This window comes from Notothenia rossii (assembly GCF_949606895.1).
Source record: "Notothenia rossii genome assembly, chromosome: 4".
Lineage (NCBI taxonomy): Eukaryota > Metazoa > Chordata > Actinopteri > Perciformes > Nototheniidae > Notothenia > Notothenia rossii.
This window is the reverse complement of record NC_136902.1, coordinates 25,573,610-25,594,058: the sequence shown is the minus strand read 5'-3', so window position 1 is coordinate 25,594,058 and position 20,449 is coordinate 25,573,610. Positions and strand designations below refer to the sequence as shown.

General features: G+C 40.4%; 2 protein-coding genes across 2 annotated transcripts; one reads left to right on the top strand and one right to left on the bottom strand.

Moving 5' to 3' along the window:
• Positions 1 to 1,406: 1,406 nt before the first annotated feature.
• LOC307037701 (NADH dehydrogenase [ubiquinone] 1 alpha subcomplex subunit 4-like 2) lies at positions 1,407 to 8,362 on the top strand. Its single transcript, XM_079678758.1, has 4 exons — positions 1,407 to 1,635; positions 6,319 to 6,404; positions 7,280 to 7,340; positions 7,457 to 8,362. The coding sequence occupies exons 1-4, from the start codon at positions 1,591 to 1,593 to the stop codon at positions 7,511 to 7,513; spliced, it is 249 nt and encodes an 82-aa protein (XP_079534884.1). The 5' UTR covers positions 1,407 to 1,590; the 3' UTR covers positions 7,514 to 8,362.
• A 2,041-nt stretch (positions 8,363 to 10,403) lies between these two features.
• On the bottom strand, positions 10,404 to 20,399 carry LOC307034692 (serine hydroxymethyltransferase, mitochondrial-like). Its single transcript, XM_079673563.1, has 12 exons — positions 20,233 to 20,399; positions 19,051 to 19,245; positions 15,353 to 15,432; positions 14,314 to 14,514; positions 13,426 to 13,507; positions 13,189 to 13,311; positions 12,940 to 13,079; positions 12,664 to 12,826; positions 12,491 to 12,590; positions 12,140 to 12,295; positions 11,791 to 11,898; positions 10,404 to 11,480 (listed from the first exon to the last, which is right to left on the bottom strand). Exons 1-12 carry the CDS (start codon positions 20,263 to 20,265, stop codon positions 11,353 to 11,355), a joined length of 1,509 nt encoding a protein of 502 aa, XP_079529689.1. The 5' UTR covers positions 20,266 to 20,399; the 3' UTR covers positions 10,404 to 11,352.
• Between the last annotated feature and the right edge of the window lie 50 nt (positions 20,400 to 20,449).

Genomic DNA, 20,449 nt, shown 5'->3' with positions numbered 1-20,449 from the left:
CAAGGAGTGACAGCCACCATGCACACACAAACAACACAGACAGGGGGAAACAAACAAACACAAAGGAGACGGCTGGAGCAGTACAGCCACCACAGCGTTACCTAATGCAACACCACACTACGTCTTACGGTGCCGTGTACCGGAGGGGAGAGAGAGAGAGAGAGAGCAGCGAAGGGAGGGGAGAGAGATGTAATACGGTTTCCTGATAAAGCTGTGGAGAGTATGTGCTGCAGGGAGGTGGATGCACAACGCACCGAGGAACGAACGCTATTCCTTAGACTCTAAGGAATAGATAGTCCAGTGGATAGAGCCGGCGGCCAGGATGCAGCGATGTCCTCCGCGCAGCTGGTTCAAAGCCTGGAAGAGTTAAACTTTTAATCATTGCTTTTCAACTTTAATACTTTAATGACTGATAAAAGTCCCTCTCCACCCAAAAAATGTCTAGCACTCTCTAGTCTCTTCTCAATAACCCAATACACACAATTATCAATCTTTAATTGCTAATAGAACATGATATTCAGTCTTAGTGTGTGTGTGCATCGAATATTTTTCAAGGCAAAGATACGTTAAACCCACTGCAGTCTTGCACTTCGCCAGGAGAGGTCGCTGTAACTGAAGCTTCGAGAAATGAACCTATTTCCGACACAATTGTCCAAGTGGTTTGACGCTTCATTCAAAGCTTCATTTTGCCATCACTAACGCTAGCTCCGGTCCTTTTCCCGTGAGGGAAACTGTGGACTCGATGTCCTGACAGGCTGGTATTTGTGCAACCTGCACAAACACAATACTGCACCATGATTACAAATGGTGAAATACAATGTAAAACTACCGAAAAATACCAGCTCACTAAAACACAACCGCTCAACTCAACGCAACTACTAACTATACCCGCGGTCAGAGAGCGGAGATGTTTACCCTTTGTGATGTAATATGACGCGTTTAACGTACGACCTTAAAAAAAAGCCGTTTTTAAGAGCAGAGCTCAACATTGCTCTTTCCCTCTGAATTCCTGCCCTTATGTCTCGTAAAACATATCAAACCCTACATTCACTTTTTTAATTGTAATTTTCAAGCAAGTTTAAGCATAAATGTAGAAAAAAAAAAACCCTGCAAGATGCTCTTTAATAGACTATAGATGTTCCCCAGTGGCAGTTGAAAGGACACAGTGTTTGTATGCTTTTCCATTTCCTCCGTCAGCTCCCAAAGGAACACGTCTTTAAACTACAGTGAAGGAAATGAGGGCCAAAATGATTCCCTTTTTATCTCTGCAGGAGCTCACAAACCTTCTTCTGATAGGACACCCTGACATGAGCACCAAATGTCTCAGACCTGTATATTTAATAAGCATTTAGGGTGAAACCTTATCATTTGAATATAAACTGTCTCACAGTGTCCGGTGTGACCACCCCAACAAGGGAGCAGAAGCAGCTGCGATCAGATGTAAATGACCTCCTCCTCCTCCTCCTCCTCCCTCCACACACAGAGAGCAACAGGTCTAAATGCTGTCTGTGCACAGCTGCTTGTCGATAACAAGGGCCTGAAACTCATTATATTCCAAGCATTGTTCCTACATCTCTCTAAACTGGAGCAATGGTATTTCGGACAGCAATGGAGCATGCTAAGAGGCACCCTGGCGTGAGTAATAATTATTTCTTTACTTTTTCTTTACCTGTTTTCATATCCAAACCTTTTTAAGCTAAAGTTTGAGTTCGAGCTGCAATGAACAACAAACTCTTCAATCTTAATTCTCCAGAATTTTGCTTGTAAAAAAACATTGAAGACCTTATTCACATGAACGCCTGGTTATCATCTTTAGGTTAGAAGCTAAGTACTTTGGCTTTTATGTATGCCCCTTTCCCTTATGTAACTGTACCATTAGAGACAAACAGTGATTTAAACATGGCAAAGTCATTGTAATGCGATATAAAGCTAATTTGCAGATCCATGTGTTTAGGCTTTAAAATGCATAAAAAGCTTATGAACCAAAATGTGACGTATGTCTGTATGGTAGAATAGCATTTTAATATAAATAATATCACGTCATCTTAAAATGCATGTATTGATTAAAACCCTTTCATGCATGAATTATGAAAGCCTCACTCAGGATTTTTTTACCAACTGTTTTTATCTTTAGTTTATTTTTATCTAGTTTTTTCAAATTTAGAAAAAAAAAGTTTTATATGTCCACTCAGTTGGACAGTATGCGAAAGTTTGAACTGAAGAAATGTCAATTTGGAAAAAATGATAAATAAAGATGTGCAAACTTAAAATTACATTATAATAACTTGAGTATATTTATCTAAGGCCCAAAAAGATATTGCAAATGAAGTATTTTCAAGAACAACAGTACCAGTAACAGTATGAATTTTAGTTGAAATATAGCCAGTGATGCATGCCATCCACTTTAGTGGACAGGTGATTAATCAAAATTTCCTGCAAACATAAAATCAATACTTTGACAATTAATGAATTATATGATTCCTTAGTTGTTACTTGATGTCACCAACATTGTTAGTGGTGAAGTCCCTCCCCTTCCGGGGGACCTCCATGGGACCTTATTTTGGAAAAAGTATGTATTGAAGTCAATGGAGAGAGAGAGATTATCTTTTGATCCCGTTTGAATTGTGCAATCTTTCTCTCTCCATTGACTTCAATACATGATTTTTCAGAAATAAGGTCCCATGGGGCGGAAGTAAATGGGCGTGACTTTGCCACTCTATACCTGCAGGGAGCGCTTTCCATAAAAGGATTGGCAAGATATCGATGAGTGATTCGGTCCATCTGGCTTTCTGTCGTCCATCTTGGTTTAGAGCAGGTTTAGACACGTATCATGCACTTACACTGATTTACCACTGAGTGGCAGTGTATGGGATGGTGCAATAGGGTCCTATGTAGTGGCTGATGGTGCAACTATGCCATCAAAACCCATGCATATATAAGAAAACACCTTTTGAAAAGCTGTCCACTGTAGTAGCCTCTATGCGTGAAAGGGTTAACATAATGTCTCACTGAACATGAATGCCCGATGAATAAGGCAAAAATATTCGGTATGTTCAAGTGTTAACTTTTTGCACATGTTCCAGCTTCAGTCAATGAAACTCAACAAATGATTGTCCGCAAGGTTTTTAGAGTGTTTGCAAATGATTGAAGTGATCAGCAGTCTAATTTAGTCTCACATCATCTTATTTTAACTAAGTGAGCAGGTTAAGTTTCTCCAGTGAAGCTCATTTAAAATCTAACCAAACTGAGAGAGGCTTAAGAATTTAAAACACATCCATGACTTTTAGAAACCTTCCTCAATCTAAACTGACAATATCTAACCATTTAGGAAATGAGTGGTTGGCATTAAAATAAATGTGAACATATCAGTTGTCCCTACAGGGGATTGGATTATTTCTCCATGTTTTTTAACCAGCTCTGCTGTCAGAGAGCCAAGTGACAGTGTTTGAACTTCTCGTCATGTGCCTCCCAGGAGAGGGAGAGGGACGCTGCAGGGAGGAAATCCCTGAGAGACTCCGTGATGCCGTCTATCATCCTGACAGACAGACAGATTGAGAGATAGACAGGCAGAGAGACAGACAGGCAGAGAGGAGCAGCAGGGAACACATCCCTCTGGGACTCCATCAAGACTCCTCGATCAAGTGAGACGGAGAGAGATTGTCAGGTAGTTTAAGACAGACAGACAGAAGGTGAGACAGGTGGCTGCTACATTGACTCTGTCCAAAATCACTCACAACTCCAAAATATAGTTTACCGTGTAATCATCAGAATAACTGAATAATTTCAGTGGCAGACAGATCGAGGCAGGTTTGGGACAGGCAGTTAAAGAAAGACGTGATGATCATTCAGTCATGTTGCAGCAAATCTTTAGCTGACAGTAATAAGTGTTTTATTGCATTGTCAAATCCATGGCTGGTTCTCTCTCTCCGATGTCAATATACTTTACAAGTAAAAGTCGTACATAATAGCAGAAGTTTAATCCGCAAAATGTAACTTATATTCGGTAAGCATTTGTAGAAAAAACTTCCTTTGTGATTGACAAGACATATTAGATCGACATTAAAGACATTATACTGAATCAGCATTTTACTTATACTGTTAGTATATTACTTTCTAATATAAGGGTCAGGAGATTTAGTTCTGCTAAAAAGATTTATAGTATGATCATCTATGCCTTTTTCTATTCTCTTTTTTTAACGAAACATTGCATTATTGTACCTGTTGGGGCCCCAAACAGTTATTCAAATGAAACCATGTGTAAAGTATGAAGAAGAAATCACTGTTTGGTTGAGGTGATCCAAAATGTTGAAAGATATTCTATTCCTGCTGCTGTCAAAGATCTGTATTGAAGTTAAAAAGTACCTTGTATTAAAAGTTCTACATATATTCCCCTGAGATGTAGCAGAAGTTGCATAAAATGGAAACAGTAAAACTAAGCAGAAGTAACTCAGAGGTTTACTCAGGCACAGCACTTGAGTGAATACTCAGTTAGTTTCCATCACCATCACACACACGCACACACGCACGCACACACGAACGCACACACGCACACACACAGTGCTGTGTTTCAGCAGGTTTCTCCAGTTGACACAGGGTGCCTGAGCAGAAGCATGGCAGCTGTTAATCCTAGACTTGAGTGACGATAATCTGCAGACAGGAGGTGAACAAATAAAGCATGCATCGGGTCCAACAACAGCCTAAATCTCAGCCGCTTCAGCAAAGACATTTCCAACTTGTAAAAAACCTTGTGGAGAATAAATATGAAATCACTTATAGTGAAATGGGAGTCAGTTAATATTCGCTTCTCTGGTATATATTGATGGTAGTTGTCATAGAGCCATTTTCTTATCTCCCAATACATTTCCTTGTGTCAATTTTGCTGTGAGTGCCGATAGCAGGGTTCCCTCGCCTGTCAATATGATCATGTGATTTTGGAGAAATCAGTGTTCACTTGTCTTTCTGCACACACCGTTTTCTGTTATGTTATCTCTGCATGCTGTGTTCAGGGGTTTTATGTGAGTTAAGTAAAAAAGGTTACCATTAAGGCTGTAATCGAGCCAACACAACGTGACACTACTTCTCTTGTTTTTGATAACAATTTAACACATTTCTTTATCTGTTTAAATCACTGCAATAATCTGATGTAGTGCTCACCCCCTTTTAAATGTCCGTAATCTAATTTCCCTGCTTTAAATGTAATGAGTTCCTTTGATGGGAATGTGACCTTGTTCATGAACTCCATCAAGTGGGTTGGATCTTTTGTCAAATGCAATTGACTGCTAGTTAGATCCAAATGAGAGGAGATTGGAGCCACCTGGGTCAGAGTGGCACTAATCCAGAGCTGCATTCTGATTGGCCACAGACCGCAGGTGACTTCAAACTGGTTGGTCCCTGTTTTTGTTTGTGTTTTTTCTACTCTCAATGAACATGGGAAAATTCACTGTTTTGTGTAATGGAAAGTTTCTCTTCACTTTGATTTCTGCGGAGGGTCCAAACCAATTGACCTATAAACTGGTTTATGTTTCCATTCTCACCACTTAAACTTCCGACCCTCCATAAAAAAAACAAGTTGGCCTGGGATGCATACGGGTTTCTCTCAGTTGAATAAGTATACAGTGACTTCGAAAGAATCTGCATCTGCACCTTTCGAAATTCAGATTGTGCTTTTATATTTGCATACTCACCAAAACAGTCAGATAACACAGTGACAGGATTTATGAGGCTGAAACTGACTGAGGCTGATGCAAGGGTGAAAATTAAGGTTTAATAATAAATAAATGTATATACCGGGTTATTTTCTGGCAGACATGATTCTACTTTAATGACTAGCACCAGTGACGGATCAACATTAAGTCGCTAATGCAAGTGAAGTACATTAACTTAGCGTAGTGCACAGTGTCCTCTAAAGTAAAAGGAGCCCAACAGTATAGTCATTTAATATGGAGTTACTAAATGTTGTAAAAGGCTAGAGCAACATTTATCATATATCAGCGTAAAGACTGCAGTCTGGGGTGACCTGGTTCTGTCGATGAATATCTATTTCATATGTAAAACCACAACATATTTTTTTTGTGATCAGAGAGAAATAATCTGTAAATTGTGAAATTGGGATCATTTTTACAAAGAATGGTCTCGATTTAACTTCTCTTTAAATGATTTACCGTAAATATGGATAATAGAATTGTTCTGTTAACAAGTTGTGTTGTCATTTATAAGCAGCACAATATAACTTGAGATTCAGAAGTCACCAATTAGGTATGATGAAAAAGACAACACGGAATAGGCTAATGTTTTGATCATGTCTCTCTGTGTCTGCAGCTCATCCCCCAGTTCTTCTTCATCTGTTTGGGAATGGGCGGGGCGTCGATGTATCTGATACGGTTGGCCAAAGGACCGCATGTCACGTAAGAACCTCTTCTAATATGCAAAAGAAAAGTTGTCAGTACATGGTATTTTGGATTACAAACGTTTCTATAACAGTATCATCATTATATAGTCAATACTGAAGATTGGCTATCTACAATATATTTTTCCATCTTTATAAACAAATGCACCACCTTGAGGCTGCTAGGAATCTGCTTTTTATTTGATTAATTTGTGTGTTTCCTCCGGTTTAAACATCTGTTAAGCAAATGTTCACATTATTTAAGAAACAGTAAGACAAAAATCTCCAAAAAAGCATTAATGACTCCCTACAGAGTGGTGACAGGATGGTTATAGATAAGAATTAAATCATGGATTTTAGACTTCCTTCCTCTCAGACTTTCATCCTGAAATGCTAATTTTAATGAGTGTTGAAGAAAACGTTTGCACTCTAACTGAGCAGAGGGATTTCTTTTATGATGTGACCACAGGGGATTCCCGCTTGCTTTTATTCCTCCCTTGAAACGCCTCTTTCTTCAACTTCCTCTCCTCATGCTGCTTTTCAAACTGTTTATTTGTCCATAATGATGTTCCAATAACTGCAACTAAGTGATCACAGGATGATGCATTTCTTGTCTTCCATTATTTCTTTCCTTCAGTTTTTCTTTACCTGATGAGCTTTAAATATCTCATGGTGTTGCCAAAGCTCCAACTGTGTGCTGGGATTGAGTCATATCATTTCTTGTGTGTAATCTATTAAAGCAAGGATGAAATATAGCAGCTCTCAGGGTTATCACATCACTTTTGACTGAATATTAGTGTGTGTCTTAGGTCTGAAAAAAGCTGTATTTGTGTATCTCAGTTTCCAAAGAACCTGTAACTTATCCCAGTTCTGTCTGTGTGTTTGTGTGTTTAGCTGGAACAAGACCAACAACCCTGAGCCGTGGAATAATCTTGATCCCACATACCAGTACAAGGTAAACCAGCACACAGATTTTCGGACTGTGATTTGATTTATACATCTCTGTTTGCATGTGAAATATCTGCATCAAGTTTCCCCTCCCACTGATTTTTGCTTTTGATTTTTCCCAAGTTTGTGGCCATTACCACAGACTACAAAAACCTGAAGAAGGAGGGACCTGAGTTCTGAATCTCTCGCTTGCCTCCTCTCAATGACCAGATTGAAAATCCTGATCTGGGGTCAGATTCACTCCCTCCTCGACATCTTCTCTGCAGATGGAAACTGAATTGTACCCTAGATCAGGATCTGTAACCCTTTAGTGCGTCTGTACCTCTGGTGAATTCCACCAAGAGGGTCAGTGAACGCATCATGAGTGCACATAAGAATATTGAAAAAGTTTACCATGTAGTATTTCTACATTATTACACGACAGATAAGACAGACATGCACACTGCACCAAACATATGCTATTGCATTGTTTAGCCAATACAAATTAAAATTAAAATTTCAGCCATCTGTTGGTTTCAATTCAACCAACAAATTAAAATCAGTTATTAGACTCACAAAAGCTGAAGTAAATTATGCAAATAAGCTTCAGGTGTCAGGCTAATGCCCAACATTTTTTGGAGACGAGTAGCTGCCTGGAACAGATTGGAAAAATACACAAGATATCTGAAACTTCATACATCCATAAATTATCAGCGGAAAAGTAATATATACATTATTAAGTGGCTCAAAGCAACGAACGCTTTTAAGTTTTCTTTTAATGTCAATGCGATCTAAATCTGACGCTTAAAATGCTGTATGTTTGTATACCTTCTGCAAGTGTGAAACCTTAGATATATAAACTTGTGATGACATCATTACCGCCTGCTGGAACGCACTGATGGTCAAATGCATGTGACTGGTCTGCATGTGTTTCTTCATAACCGGTACGTTATTGTTGGTTTAGCAGCCACTAAATTCAGCAATGACTGTGTGTAGTGATAGATGTATAAACTGGGCTGGATACTTTCAAAAAATAAAATGTCAGTTTTATGTGTGATGAGAGTTTTTGATGTCATCCTGCCCACCTGCATGGAACAAAGTCAGATACAGATCTTTTTCCAAGGTAAAAATACACAATCAGGAACTCTGATGGAACACATCCATCTGTTGGCAGTGCAGCTGTCACTTTGAAAGCCTGATTTGTGCTTCTGTAACCACATTTAGTTGGTGTGTGTGTGTGTGTGTGTGTGTGTGTATGTGTGTGTGTGTGTGTGTGTGTGTGTGTGTGTGTGTGTGTGTGTGTGTGTGCGCGCAACAGTGTGTTTGACAGCAATGTCTTTGATCAGCAGTGGCAGGATGCTGAGCAGTCCCACAGCATGGCGTTCATGTATGACAGCAGAGCACAGTGTACACAACACACACACAAATCCAGGTCCCTTTCTGTCTTTCTGCAGACACGTACGATGAAACACGTACACCTATGTCCCTCATTGACTTTTAACATCTAAATCCATATTTATCTTAAAAATAGACGTTGATAAGGAGGAGGAAAGTGGTTGAATTTACAATTTACTTTTTAATATTTAGAAGAAGCCCCCTTACCATTGCATACACCATGAATCCAGAGTAAATTGCTTTAGTTTGCTTAAAGTAGAGGGGAATAACTGTGATTTCGGTGAGAATCGGACCCCCTGGCAAAGGTTACAGATGGGGGGGCAGCCATATACCAGCTCTGCCAGATTTAGAAGTGTTTAGATTGAAATATTGCAAAGAGCTTTTGATTTGAAGCTGTTTCTATTGAGGACATGGACTTTATACCAAACTCTGCTCTCTCTGTTCTTGCTTTATTCTGAACTAAAAAACCATGATCATTCTGTTATGGGCGTCATTTAAAAATAAATGTACCACAGGTTTATTGAGTCCCAAACATGTGGCTGGATGATATTCTTATCCTTCGAGACTCCTTGTCATGTTTAATATTGAAATATACTTATCCCTCCCTTATTTTCACTGTCTTAGTGAATCTTTGCATATTCTGAGGGATACATTAATAATAAACCCCTGTCACTTTGTTCATTGAAGGAGAGACTCCTCTTTCATCCACTCCAGAAACCTTCAGACCTCCCTTCAGACTATCTGCACTGCACTCTCTTCCTCCTAAAACAACTAAAAGAGCGGATGAAGAGAGAGCAAAGAACAGCGGACGTAAAGAAATAACAATCTTTAAACACCCCGGGGACTCTAGGCAATAAAGAGATGGCTAGGAACGATGAAGCATGAGGGAATATACAGTATGATCTCCCCAAAGGATGCACACACACACACACACACACACACACACACACACACACACACACACACACACACACACACACACACACACACACACACACACACACACACACACACACACACACACACACACACACACACACACACACACACACACACAAACTGCGTCAAAAGAGTTGTCAGGTCATGAGAAGCAGGCACAGGGATGAAGGGGATTTGTCGTTATTTGTGTTGTGATGCTGCGTGTCTGTTTTTTCTGACGACAGAGTTGTGAGAGTTTCCCCGAACTTTGACCTTTGACCTCTGACTCAGCTGGCCGGACACATTCCTCTGGCACAAACTCAAGCAATAACCTTCAACTGGAAAAAATTGGAAGACGCATTAAAAAAGCCCAGCAGGACACAAAAGACGTCTGACACCAAACAAACGTCATTTAGTTCTTCAGTGAAATAAATATTAAGCACCTGAAAAAGGCAGTAGCTGCACTTAATGCTTCAAAGCTTGGTAATGATGCTTCATAAAAACCTTATTTGTCTCTGAGGAAATTATGCCTCCAGAATAAGAAATAAATGCATTAAAATTAAAGTTTAATGGAAAAGAGGAAGCCTGCTCATAGGAGTATAAAGGTCTGACTGCAGCGACAAAAAGAAAGCTTTAATATAAATATAAATGCAAGTCGAAAACATCAGGGCAGAGATGGATGACACTTCTAATGTCTTCTCATGTATACCACAGGGAACTGTCTGTGGTTATTGTGTAATAGCAGGGAGAAATAAAGAGACAGTATCACAAAAGGAAAAAAGGTATCAGAGGAAGTGGGAACTTGTTTATAACAGGAACACACTGGTTATCATTGTTCATGCAAAGAGGTTTAATTTAAAACAATGTATTAAGATGGAAATCAAAACCAGCTGAGATAAGAAGTCCACTTCCAAAAAATGGCATGTGAAGCTCACTGACAAAGCTTTGGCTTCATCTCCCTCTGTCAGATCTAATTGTGTAAAGATCAGCTTATATTTGTTTTTCTGGACTATTCCCTGAAGTTGACAGTGAGAGGAAATGACCGGAGGAAATGCCAGCAGCTTAACATGGATCAGTGTTTATAAACTCTGCAGTCTCCTCCCTGCTTCGTAAACTAGTTACAAATCATCTTCCATGTATTGAAAAGTGACTACAGAGAGCTTATGAAATCTTGAAAACATTGTATAAAGACTGCAACTAGGAAGATCTACTGCATGTACATTCTTCAAATATCCTTTTCAAATACAAATCAAGTTGAAGATATAGAAGGTGATTAATAAAAGACTGGAAACCCAGTTTGTTCTGCTTTTCCCTTTCGGGTTTGCTCCTTAACAAAGCTGCTGTCAAACTCCCAGAACTCGATAAGTGCTCTTGAATCAGCTTAGTGACTAAAAGTGAAATACCAAACACACTGTATACTTCTAGGCTTAGTCCAACCAAATTACAGTTTGAGAATTGGAGACAATTTGAGGGCAGCAGCTGGAGGATAGAGTACCTTTTAAGAGCAACATGATCAGGTTGTACACATGTAGCCTATAATCCAAAGCATTATCATTATTATCAACACCTGTCTTACATTTACATATGAAGTCGTTTTAATCATAGACTCCAATGGCAGCCACAATAATTATGCACATCATTATAATATCAAGTATTATCAAAAGATTGGTTACAGTAAAGGGGGAATGAATAAAATGTCCATGACCCTCCCTCACGTGGTGTTATATTCAGTGGTCAGTGAAGCCAGGCATGGGGAAGGGTCTGGCGAACAGCTCCACCCGCTGGCGGATCTCCGCGATGCGCGACACCGTCTCCTGGTCCTCCAGCAGGAAGGACCTGAAGCTGGCCAGATTCCCTGTTGGGAGAGAGAAAACAAAACAACAAGCTGAAAGTTGGTATTTTATGAATCCGCTTAACAATGTAATCTAATGTTGTAAAAAGGGCCATGTTGTACAAAACAAACTGGAAATTGAGACTATATTTATGTACTGCAGAACCTAGAGCTTAACAAAACGATTTCCTTTGATACACATCGTCATGATTTTTGACAACATTATCCCTGGTTCTCCTTGACAGTAAACATTCAAAAGCCTCCCATACAACAATGGAAACAATGTCCCCATGCTGTGTCTACCAATGCATAAAAACTCTTCCTCTTTCCTCACCAGTCTTCTTCTTTACATCCAGTGCGATCTGAATCCCCTCATCGATAAAATCCACAACCTTTTCAAAGTCTGCCTCATTGAGCTGTCTGGAGGTAAGAGCTGGAGTTCCTGTAAAATAACAACATTTGTATTAAATAATACGTCGAGGTTAAGGGAGACACATGCTGACAGGCTGACTGACAGGTTGATGGACGTACAGTGAGGGGGGGCGGGGGAGAAAGGGACAATATGAAATCAGGTAGGACAACTGACTGATTGACAGATTTGGCCCAAACAACCTCTACTCCTGCAGCTCTCCACTGACAGTAATCAGGGTATCAACACATACAACATTTAAATCTTCCCGTACCGAGCCGCAGTCCTCCTGGAGTGAGAGCGCTCTTGTCTCCGGGGCAGGTGTTCTTGTTGGCCGTGATGTACACCAGCTCCAGGATCCTCTCAGCTCGAGCCCCGTCCATCCCGCGAGGTCGAAGGTCAACCAAGACCAGGTGATTGTCTGTTCCACCTGGGAGGAGGAGGAAGGGGAGATGAGCTGTCTTTTTAGTTCAGGGTGAAATAAAGTGCAGATCAGCTCAGGGGGAAATGTGTCTGTCGGTGAAATAAATTGTAACTTTCCTCCACTCAAACATATGAGATGAAGTTATCATCACTTTCATGAAAAAAAAATGCAAATTAGGTAGAAAAAAAACGTCTACAGTACCTGACACTAAGGTGTAGCCTTTCTTCAGCAGAGCGTTAGCCATGCTCTTGGCATTGAGCAGCACTTGAGCGATGTACTGTTTGAACATGGGAGTGGAAGCCTGTAGAGAGAATGATAATGATGTCAATGGTAGGCTATGGATGAATATTAATGATTCATGTTTATATCTGAACCTGTTTGAGGGCGACGGCCACCCCTGCGATGGCGTGGTTGTGAGGTCCTCCCTGAAGTGATGGGAACACGGCAAAGTTCACCCTGTCCTGGAGGTCATAGTTCACCTCCCGACCTTTCTTATCCACAGACCGCACGCCTTTCCTGTAGAAGATCAGACCGGCCCTGGAGACAACAGAGTACACTTAACATGAAATATTCCTTTAAATATATTTCTTAACACCACACAATGTTAACTTGACCTGACCACCATCAACACACTACATCAAGGCCCTCACCTTGCTCCACGCAGGGACTTATGGGTAGTGGAGGTGACCAGGTCAGCGTGCTGGAAGGGAGAGGGAACTGCTCCGGCTGCCACCAGGCCGCTGATATGAGCCATGTCAGCCAGCAGGTAGGCGTTGAGCTCCACACACAGCTGAAACACACACACAGACAGACACGTTATTTTACTCTCATCCGATTTTTAACTTGTTTATCTCGTGTTCTAATATCCTTTAGTGGACATTTTGATACATAAGAGGTACCTTTTTCATGCGAGTGTAGTCGATGAGGCGGGCGTAGGCGCTGGTTCCTGCTATGATAAGTCTGGGTCTGAAGAGTCGGGCGTTCCTCTCCAGCTGCTCATAATCTATCAGACCTGTTTTGGGCTGAGGGGAGACAGGAGGAGGATAGAGGTAAAAATCAGGCGTGCATTATAGTACATTTTGTTTTCAGATCAGCTGTTGTCTTCACAAATTCTGTTTTATAAGCGAATTACTCACATCCAGCTTGTAAGGCATTGATTCAAAGTAAATGGAGGTGGCTGAGATTCTCTTGGTGTCCGTCATATAGCCGTGGGTAAGGCTGAAATGTGAAGGAGTCAAAAAAAGTTTCAGTAGAGCATGCATTTCAGAAGTTCAGCGAGATCTTCTGCGACATTGTGAACTTATTCTGACTTTCCATTTCTCTTCAATACGAACCGTTTTATGAATGTAGCTAATCAACTATGGAGCAGAATAATTCCCCTGACACTGACTACAGTATCTCTGTGCTTCAAACACCCTCCTTCTCCATCCTCTGATCTACAAATCCTCGATTTTTGTAACTGCTTGTACATTTGAACATGTGTTTACAATTTGTCACATTATAGGATCCTCCTTATATTAAATTGTTACTTGAGAAGAAAAATGGTGTTTGATGTTGTTACCTTGTGCCATTGTATTGTGGTCTGCATTTATCTCTAGGCACACTTTAGCCCACAGCTTTTTATTGTTTACATTTCTAACATTTCTGTGGTTGGTAAGAAATGAATTGATATGGTGTATAATGTTGTATAACCCCACCACGAGACTAACGTTTTGTACTTTGAGCTAATTCCTCTTGATGTTAATTCCCATATACATACAGGTTCTTGCAGGAAAATATCAAAACTACTCTCACAACATTTCATGGCACATTTAACATACTGTACTGAATTGAATATTTTGTTGTCATGACTTCCTAATGGGGACTTAATATCTCATTATTAATTTAACACACAGCAACTATTATTGATGCTCTTTTAAGTAACATTAATCCCGTTAGAATGATAATAATGCAAGTTATTATTAGCGTTGTTCGCATCAGTATGAGTATAACCTAAAAGCTCTATATTTGAGTACTTGACTCACTGTCCTCCGTCAGGCAGGTCCAGGCCCATGATGCGGTCATGAGGCTGCAGTACAGATGTGTACGCTGCAAAGTTAGCGGGGGATCCGGAGTACGGCTGGACGTTGATGCCCCACAGATTTGGGTCCAAACCGAAGGCAGTGAGCGCTCGTTTCTGACACAGCAGCTCAATCTGATCCACGATCTCTGCTCCGCCATAGTACCTGAGAGAGACGCAAGATATTAAGATTTGAGAGTATCCTTATTTTACTCATGGTAAACTTTCAATTCAGTTTTGTATTGTTTTGTATCGCATCACATTGTATTGTATCATTTTGTCTTTGCATTGTCCTATTTTTAGCTTTATTTGATATGGTAAATGGACTGTACTTATGTAGCGCTTAGCATACTACATCATTCACCCTTTCACACCCCATTGGTACACATAGTGCCACTTGTAGAGCAGAGAGAGGAGCTGTGGATTATTGTTATTGATTAATGCATCAGTGTTTCTTAGGGTCAAAAACACTAAAATCACAACTTAAAATGAAAGCGTTTAGTTTATTTAATAAAAAAGCACATGTTCAATGTGGAAAGTGACAGTAGATATAGATTAGTTGCAATTTGGTGCTATATTTATATATTAAAAAAAATAATAATAATAACACTTTTTTTTTCTTTTTTTTTTTAAACACCTTGAATTTCAGGGGGGGCGCGGGGCTCCGTTGGCGGGGTGCAGCGCCCCTCCAAGACAATGGTAGGGGAAACACTGTCATTGTTTTGTATCATTTTGTCTTTACATTGTCCTATTTTGACCTTTATTTGATATGGTAAATATAAATAAATAAAATAAATATAAATGTATTGTATTGTTATGTACTGTTACATATTGTATAGTTTAGTATTATATTGTTACATATAATACTGTTTAAAAATGTTTTCTTACAATAGCATATAAGGGAGTAAAATAGCCATTAAGAAATTTCACAAAAGTGTAAGCTTCTGAAAAATGTTGTAATAATTGTAACAGCATACGTTGGATAGTGCATTGTCCGTAGTTACCTTTGTCCTGGGTACCCCTCAGAGTATTTGTTGTTGAGACAGGAGCCCTGGGCCTCGAGCGCTGCACGGCTGCAGAAGTTCTGACAAACAAGCACAGTGTCAAGATCCACTGTCACACATAATATATTATGTTTGCTTATACTCGGAACACTGTCACCATCCAAATATAACCTTATTTACCTGGATAAGGGTGACTGAACCCCCCTGCAGTACAACCACAGTTCAAATCTTTGCAAATACCAATTTTTCAAACCAAAGTCTCAAAGGATAATCAAAGCCATCTAAATCTGTTAATTTGTTTTGCATTAATCTTACAAAAGGTTTATTGCAGCCTTCTGAAAGCTGCCACACTGAATTAATACAGAATATCTCAAAAATATGAGGGGGATTAAAAGACGTTATAGTCAAATAAAAAGAGGAATATAGAGAAATCGAACTACTGAATCCCTGTGGGGTTCAGCAATGTGTCAAATGTTCCAAAGACACTCAGAGTCTGACACAGAGTCAGAGGAGAGATGGAGCCGCAGAAAAGGAAATGAATGCAAATGAATTTCTCTCCCTGTCTCTGTCTCTCTTTTTTCTCTCCCACTCTCTCCTGCTCATCTTCTCTCCCTGTCTACCTCTCTGGCCTCCGCAGCCGCCCCCTCTGTCTTGTTATTATACCAAACGTGTCACTGCTCCGGGATCCCTCAATCACTCCAGTGGGATTTAAAACCAGCCCTCAGTGTGACACAAAACTCTCTCTATGACATTTTCCAAACACTATCTCGACAAACACACATACAAAACCCCTCCTCTTCTATCCAGCCTGAAATTTGGGAGATTAATGGCAGAAATCGGTGAGTAAACCTAACGGGATCACTTGACTGTGGTCCTGAAGAAAAAGGAAAAAACTGCAGCCATCATTGGGAGTGAGTCTCAAGCAGTAACTAACTGCACATGCACAACTAAAATAAATATTTCAGATGTCACTGTGCTGCGGATCCATCATTTACTGGTGAATATAATAATACAATGTCCTTTCTTCCCCGTCAGCTTTCCCTTAGATTAGATCGCAGACTTAAAAGGGGAAAAATGCAAAATAAAAATGTCTGAAGAAACATATTTTCTTGTTACTACCAAAGGAGGGTCCTCTGCAGTTTAACTTCTTCTACACTGTGATCGCGTCTGTCTACAGAGAATCTTGTCGTTGCCTTTTTTTTCACAGTTTGTGCTGCTGCCATTGTGCAAAAGACACAAAGAAGGATTTTTAAGCCATCACCCTTTACGAGAAACTCCAGGCAGATACTGAACTATGCCTTGTAGGCTCACTATTTGGCTAAACATCTGACTATATTGTGATTATTACATGTATGTTTTAACATTTAGGTTGAATCTTGACAGTAAACTATCTGTGTTTGTCTGTGGCTGAGGTCTTTTATGGGAGAAGTGAAATTGTAATGTTAAAAAAACCATTACATAGCACAACCTCAAAACACAACTGTTATTTCTTGACCAAGTTCACACACAGACTAGTATGTGTGACGCAAGATACTGAACACACATTCAAACAGTCACTAGGGGACATGGGTCATCACAGCTTACATTCAACCTGTGTCTGAATGGTGCATATACAATGAAGATTAAGATGGAAGAAGTTGTTAAGAATATTGTTTATCTTTTAAAGCAACTGCAACATATGGTTCACATGTGGGGGTTTAAGCCTCCTATCTGTTATAGAAATATAGTACCAGGGTCCAGGGCCTTAATGCAAGGGCTGACCTGGGCTGAAGCCCAGGGGCCTACGGAGATCAGGGGCCTATCATGAGCCAATACAAATTTAAAAAAAGGTTTTTTATTTCGGATGTTTTTCAAAAAATAAAAAATAAATAAAGTCTTGGCTTTTAGAATATGAAACTTTTATTTCCAAAATCACACGATAAATACATTTTTGAAGCTTGTAAAGGGAAGAAGACAGCTCTCCTTCGCCACTCTGCTGTTCTGCTGTTCCCCTCCCTCCCGCTGAAACTATGAATGTAAGGCGTATATTAATCAGAGATAACACGGCAGGGTCCGTAACAAAGTCTTGGCTTTCAGAATATTAAACTTGTTTTGACAAATTCAGATGATAAATACAACTTTGAAGCTTGTAACGGCATAATTACAAGCGGAGAACGGAGTAACTTGACATCACAGCAGGCATAACAATAGCCGGTGTTTCTCGAGAGGGTTTTCCCCGGGAAACAAACACAATACACACAAACGCTAAAATACACACACACACACACACACACACACACACACACACACACACACACACACACACACACACACACACACACACACACACACACACACACACACACACACACACACACGTATACACACACACTCGTGAGCTTCCCCCAGACCAGTAACCCAACAAAAATATCTTCCCTCCGTACTACTTTGATCATTTGCTCCGCTAATCAATCAGATCGATGGATTCCAGAGATTTTTCTCAAAAATGATGACTCCGAAACAGTCAGTGGGCACCACTTAACAGCCAATCAGAATGAGAATATGTTTCACATGTGACTAACACACTGCGAGTGATTGAGTGACAGATGAAGGTTGTTTAGGAGAAAAAGTTTGAGAAGAAAAAGTTTGAGAGTGGCGCTCGGAAAAGGAAATTGTTCAGGGAAAAGTAGTTTTGAGACAAACAGCCATTACAACAAATGCCGAAGCTTACAGGTTATTTTAAACCTGTAAGCCAGGATGAGGAGGAAGGACAGTTGATTTCTGTACCGAGTGGCAGCGGTGCCGGCCGAGGGGCCTCGGAGCCAAGTAGGCCGTCTGGTTCTGATAGCGATGGAGTAGCGGGAGAGGAAAAACAGACAGGACTGAGGACATTATCTGTTGGAGGAGATGGAGAGGACGACGAGGACTTGCTACGTGGAGGGGAGCCAACGGCAACCGGACAAATACATGAGGGAGGCCTGATACTTCACTCATCTGGAGGAGAGGACCAGGCGCGCGTAGAGTGGAGAAGTGCGATCACAGAGCCTGCCGACGCTATAAATGACTTTCATTTGCTGTTTAAATAGGGGGCCTACAAAACCATCTTTGTGGGCAGCATGCATCTGATGTAGGCCTACTGTTGACCTTATGACATCGCTCTGTATTTAAGGCTGTATGATTAAAGGCTTCTTTCCATTTTCAGTTTGAAAAAGCTTATTTTGCCAAGGTATTGGCTTAGTTTGCGTGGTAAAACCCTTTAAAACATTTTATTTGTTTTGTTAAAGGTCACCCGTTATGCACAATCCACTTTTTCCTGTCTTGAATGCATAAATATATGTCTCCTCTGTGTAAAGAGATTCAGAAAGTTTCAAGAAAAAAAGTATATTTATTTTTGTCCTGGACCATCTATATAAAAACCTGCTGATCAGATTTTGGCCACTTTGTGATGTCCCAATGTGTTTTGGCTTATCTCTCAGAGGGGCGTGGCTAGCAGCAGCTCATTTGCATTTAAAGCTACAGACACGGAATCAGCACTTTTGAAACAGGGCTGAAACAGAGGGGTTTATTGGATGCTACAATGCATGATCTGAGCCAAACACTTCAGAGACATGTTTTGTATATATCTGAGAACTATAATATGATGTTAAAAAATGTTTATAATAGGGGACCTTTAAGAGTGAATGTAAACCCAATACTACTCCTGTCTCCCTCCTCTGTACCTCTGATGCAATGAGCTCCAGACCCCGACACTGCCGGTTCTTCTCCTGCTGTAGGAGGCTCCACATCTCTGGGTCGTCCTGGGCCAGGGTCTCCTGTCCCGTCCAGCCGCCGGCGCTCACGAAGCCTCGTCTGCATGACCCCGCTGGGACCTGCCCCTCTCGACCCAGACCTCCTGAAGCCCTGAGGAAGAAGGACTGCACGGGGCGGAGGGTGAACACACAACAATATTATTTAGGGTTAACATCCAAATAACCTCTTCTTAAACAATTATGGCTCTCTGTTCGGGAAGACCCTGGAGAGATATTGTGCTTTTCAACAACACTATGTTTTTAATAAAACCCAAGTCACAGGATTTGATGCAACTCTCCATTGTGCAATTTGGCGCTGCATGTGCAGAGTAAAAGTTATTTTTACTTGTGTTTTTCAAAGATAGCTCCTTTGGTCTCTTTTGAACCACCTCTGCAATAAACACTTTCATCACTCAAAATGATAATACTTTTGGAAACAAGGGACTTCTAAGAATGCGTCTTTTGATGTTCTAAACAATCCATTAAATGAAAGCCAGTGAAAAAAACAAACGTGTGGAGTTGTTGGGGGAAACCTTGGACATGAAATGTGTACACACACACACACACACACCACACACACACACACACACACACACACACACACACACACACACACACACTTATTTATCAGGGTCTTGTTTGTTGAAGGCAGCTGGTAGCGGCATGATAGTTACGTAACCATGTGTTACTTTGGCCTAATAGAAAGATTAATGTTCAGGCATATATATGTATTTTAGCAAAACTCCTCCTCATCTTCTCTGTTCATTATGTTTTCTAAGCCTTGAGTAAATGAAGTCTTGCATAAAGCATACGGTGTACAGTCAACTTTTCTCCAAATGTTCTGGGACAAACAGTAGCACTCCTTCCTGTTTTGATAAGCTGACATAATCACACCTATCATGGCAGCACCTGAGAAACTGGAGTGCATATTGAAAACACATTTGGTTACAGTGTGCATCTTCAAAAGAGAAGTTTCTATCATGTTTGAGGTGACCCGAGATGACCTAGTTTGCAGTAATAAGTGATTTGGGTACATCTTCTCTCCAGAGACAGTGTCAGAGACCTTCTTGTATCAGCGCTCTGAGAAAAATACATTATTAAAAATGTACTCACCCGTAATGTTTGCCGAAACGACAGAGAAAGCATGGCTGTGACAGCTGAGGGCTGGGAAAACAGAAACTTTCCAAGGTGCAGAGGGTGAAAGTAAAATCAGTACTGGAGGAAAGCCAAGGACATGCGTACTTTGTGTCACAGATAAAAGTGACAGCAGCGGTAAATCATCTGTTGGCTCTCAGTTCCAAAATCAACAAATATCTAATCGGTCACTGTA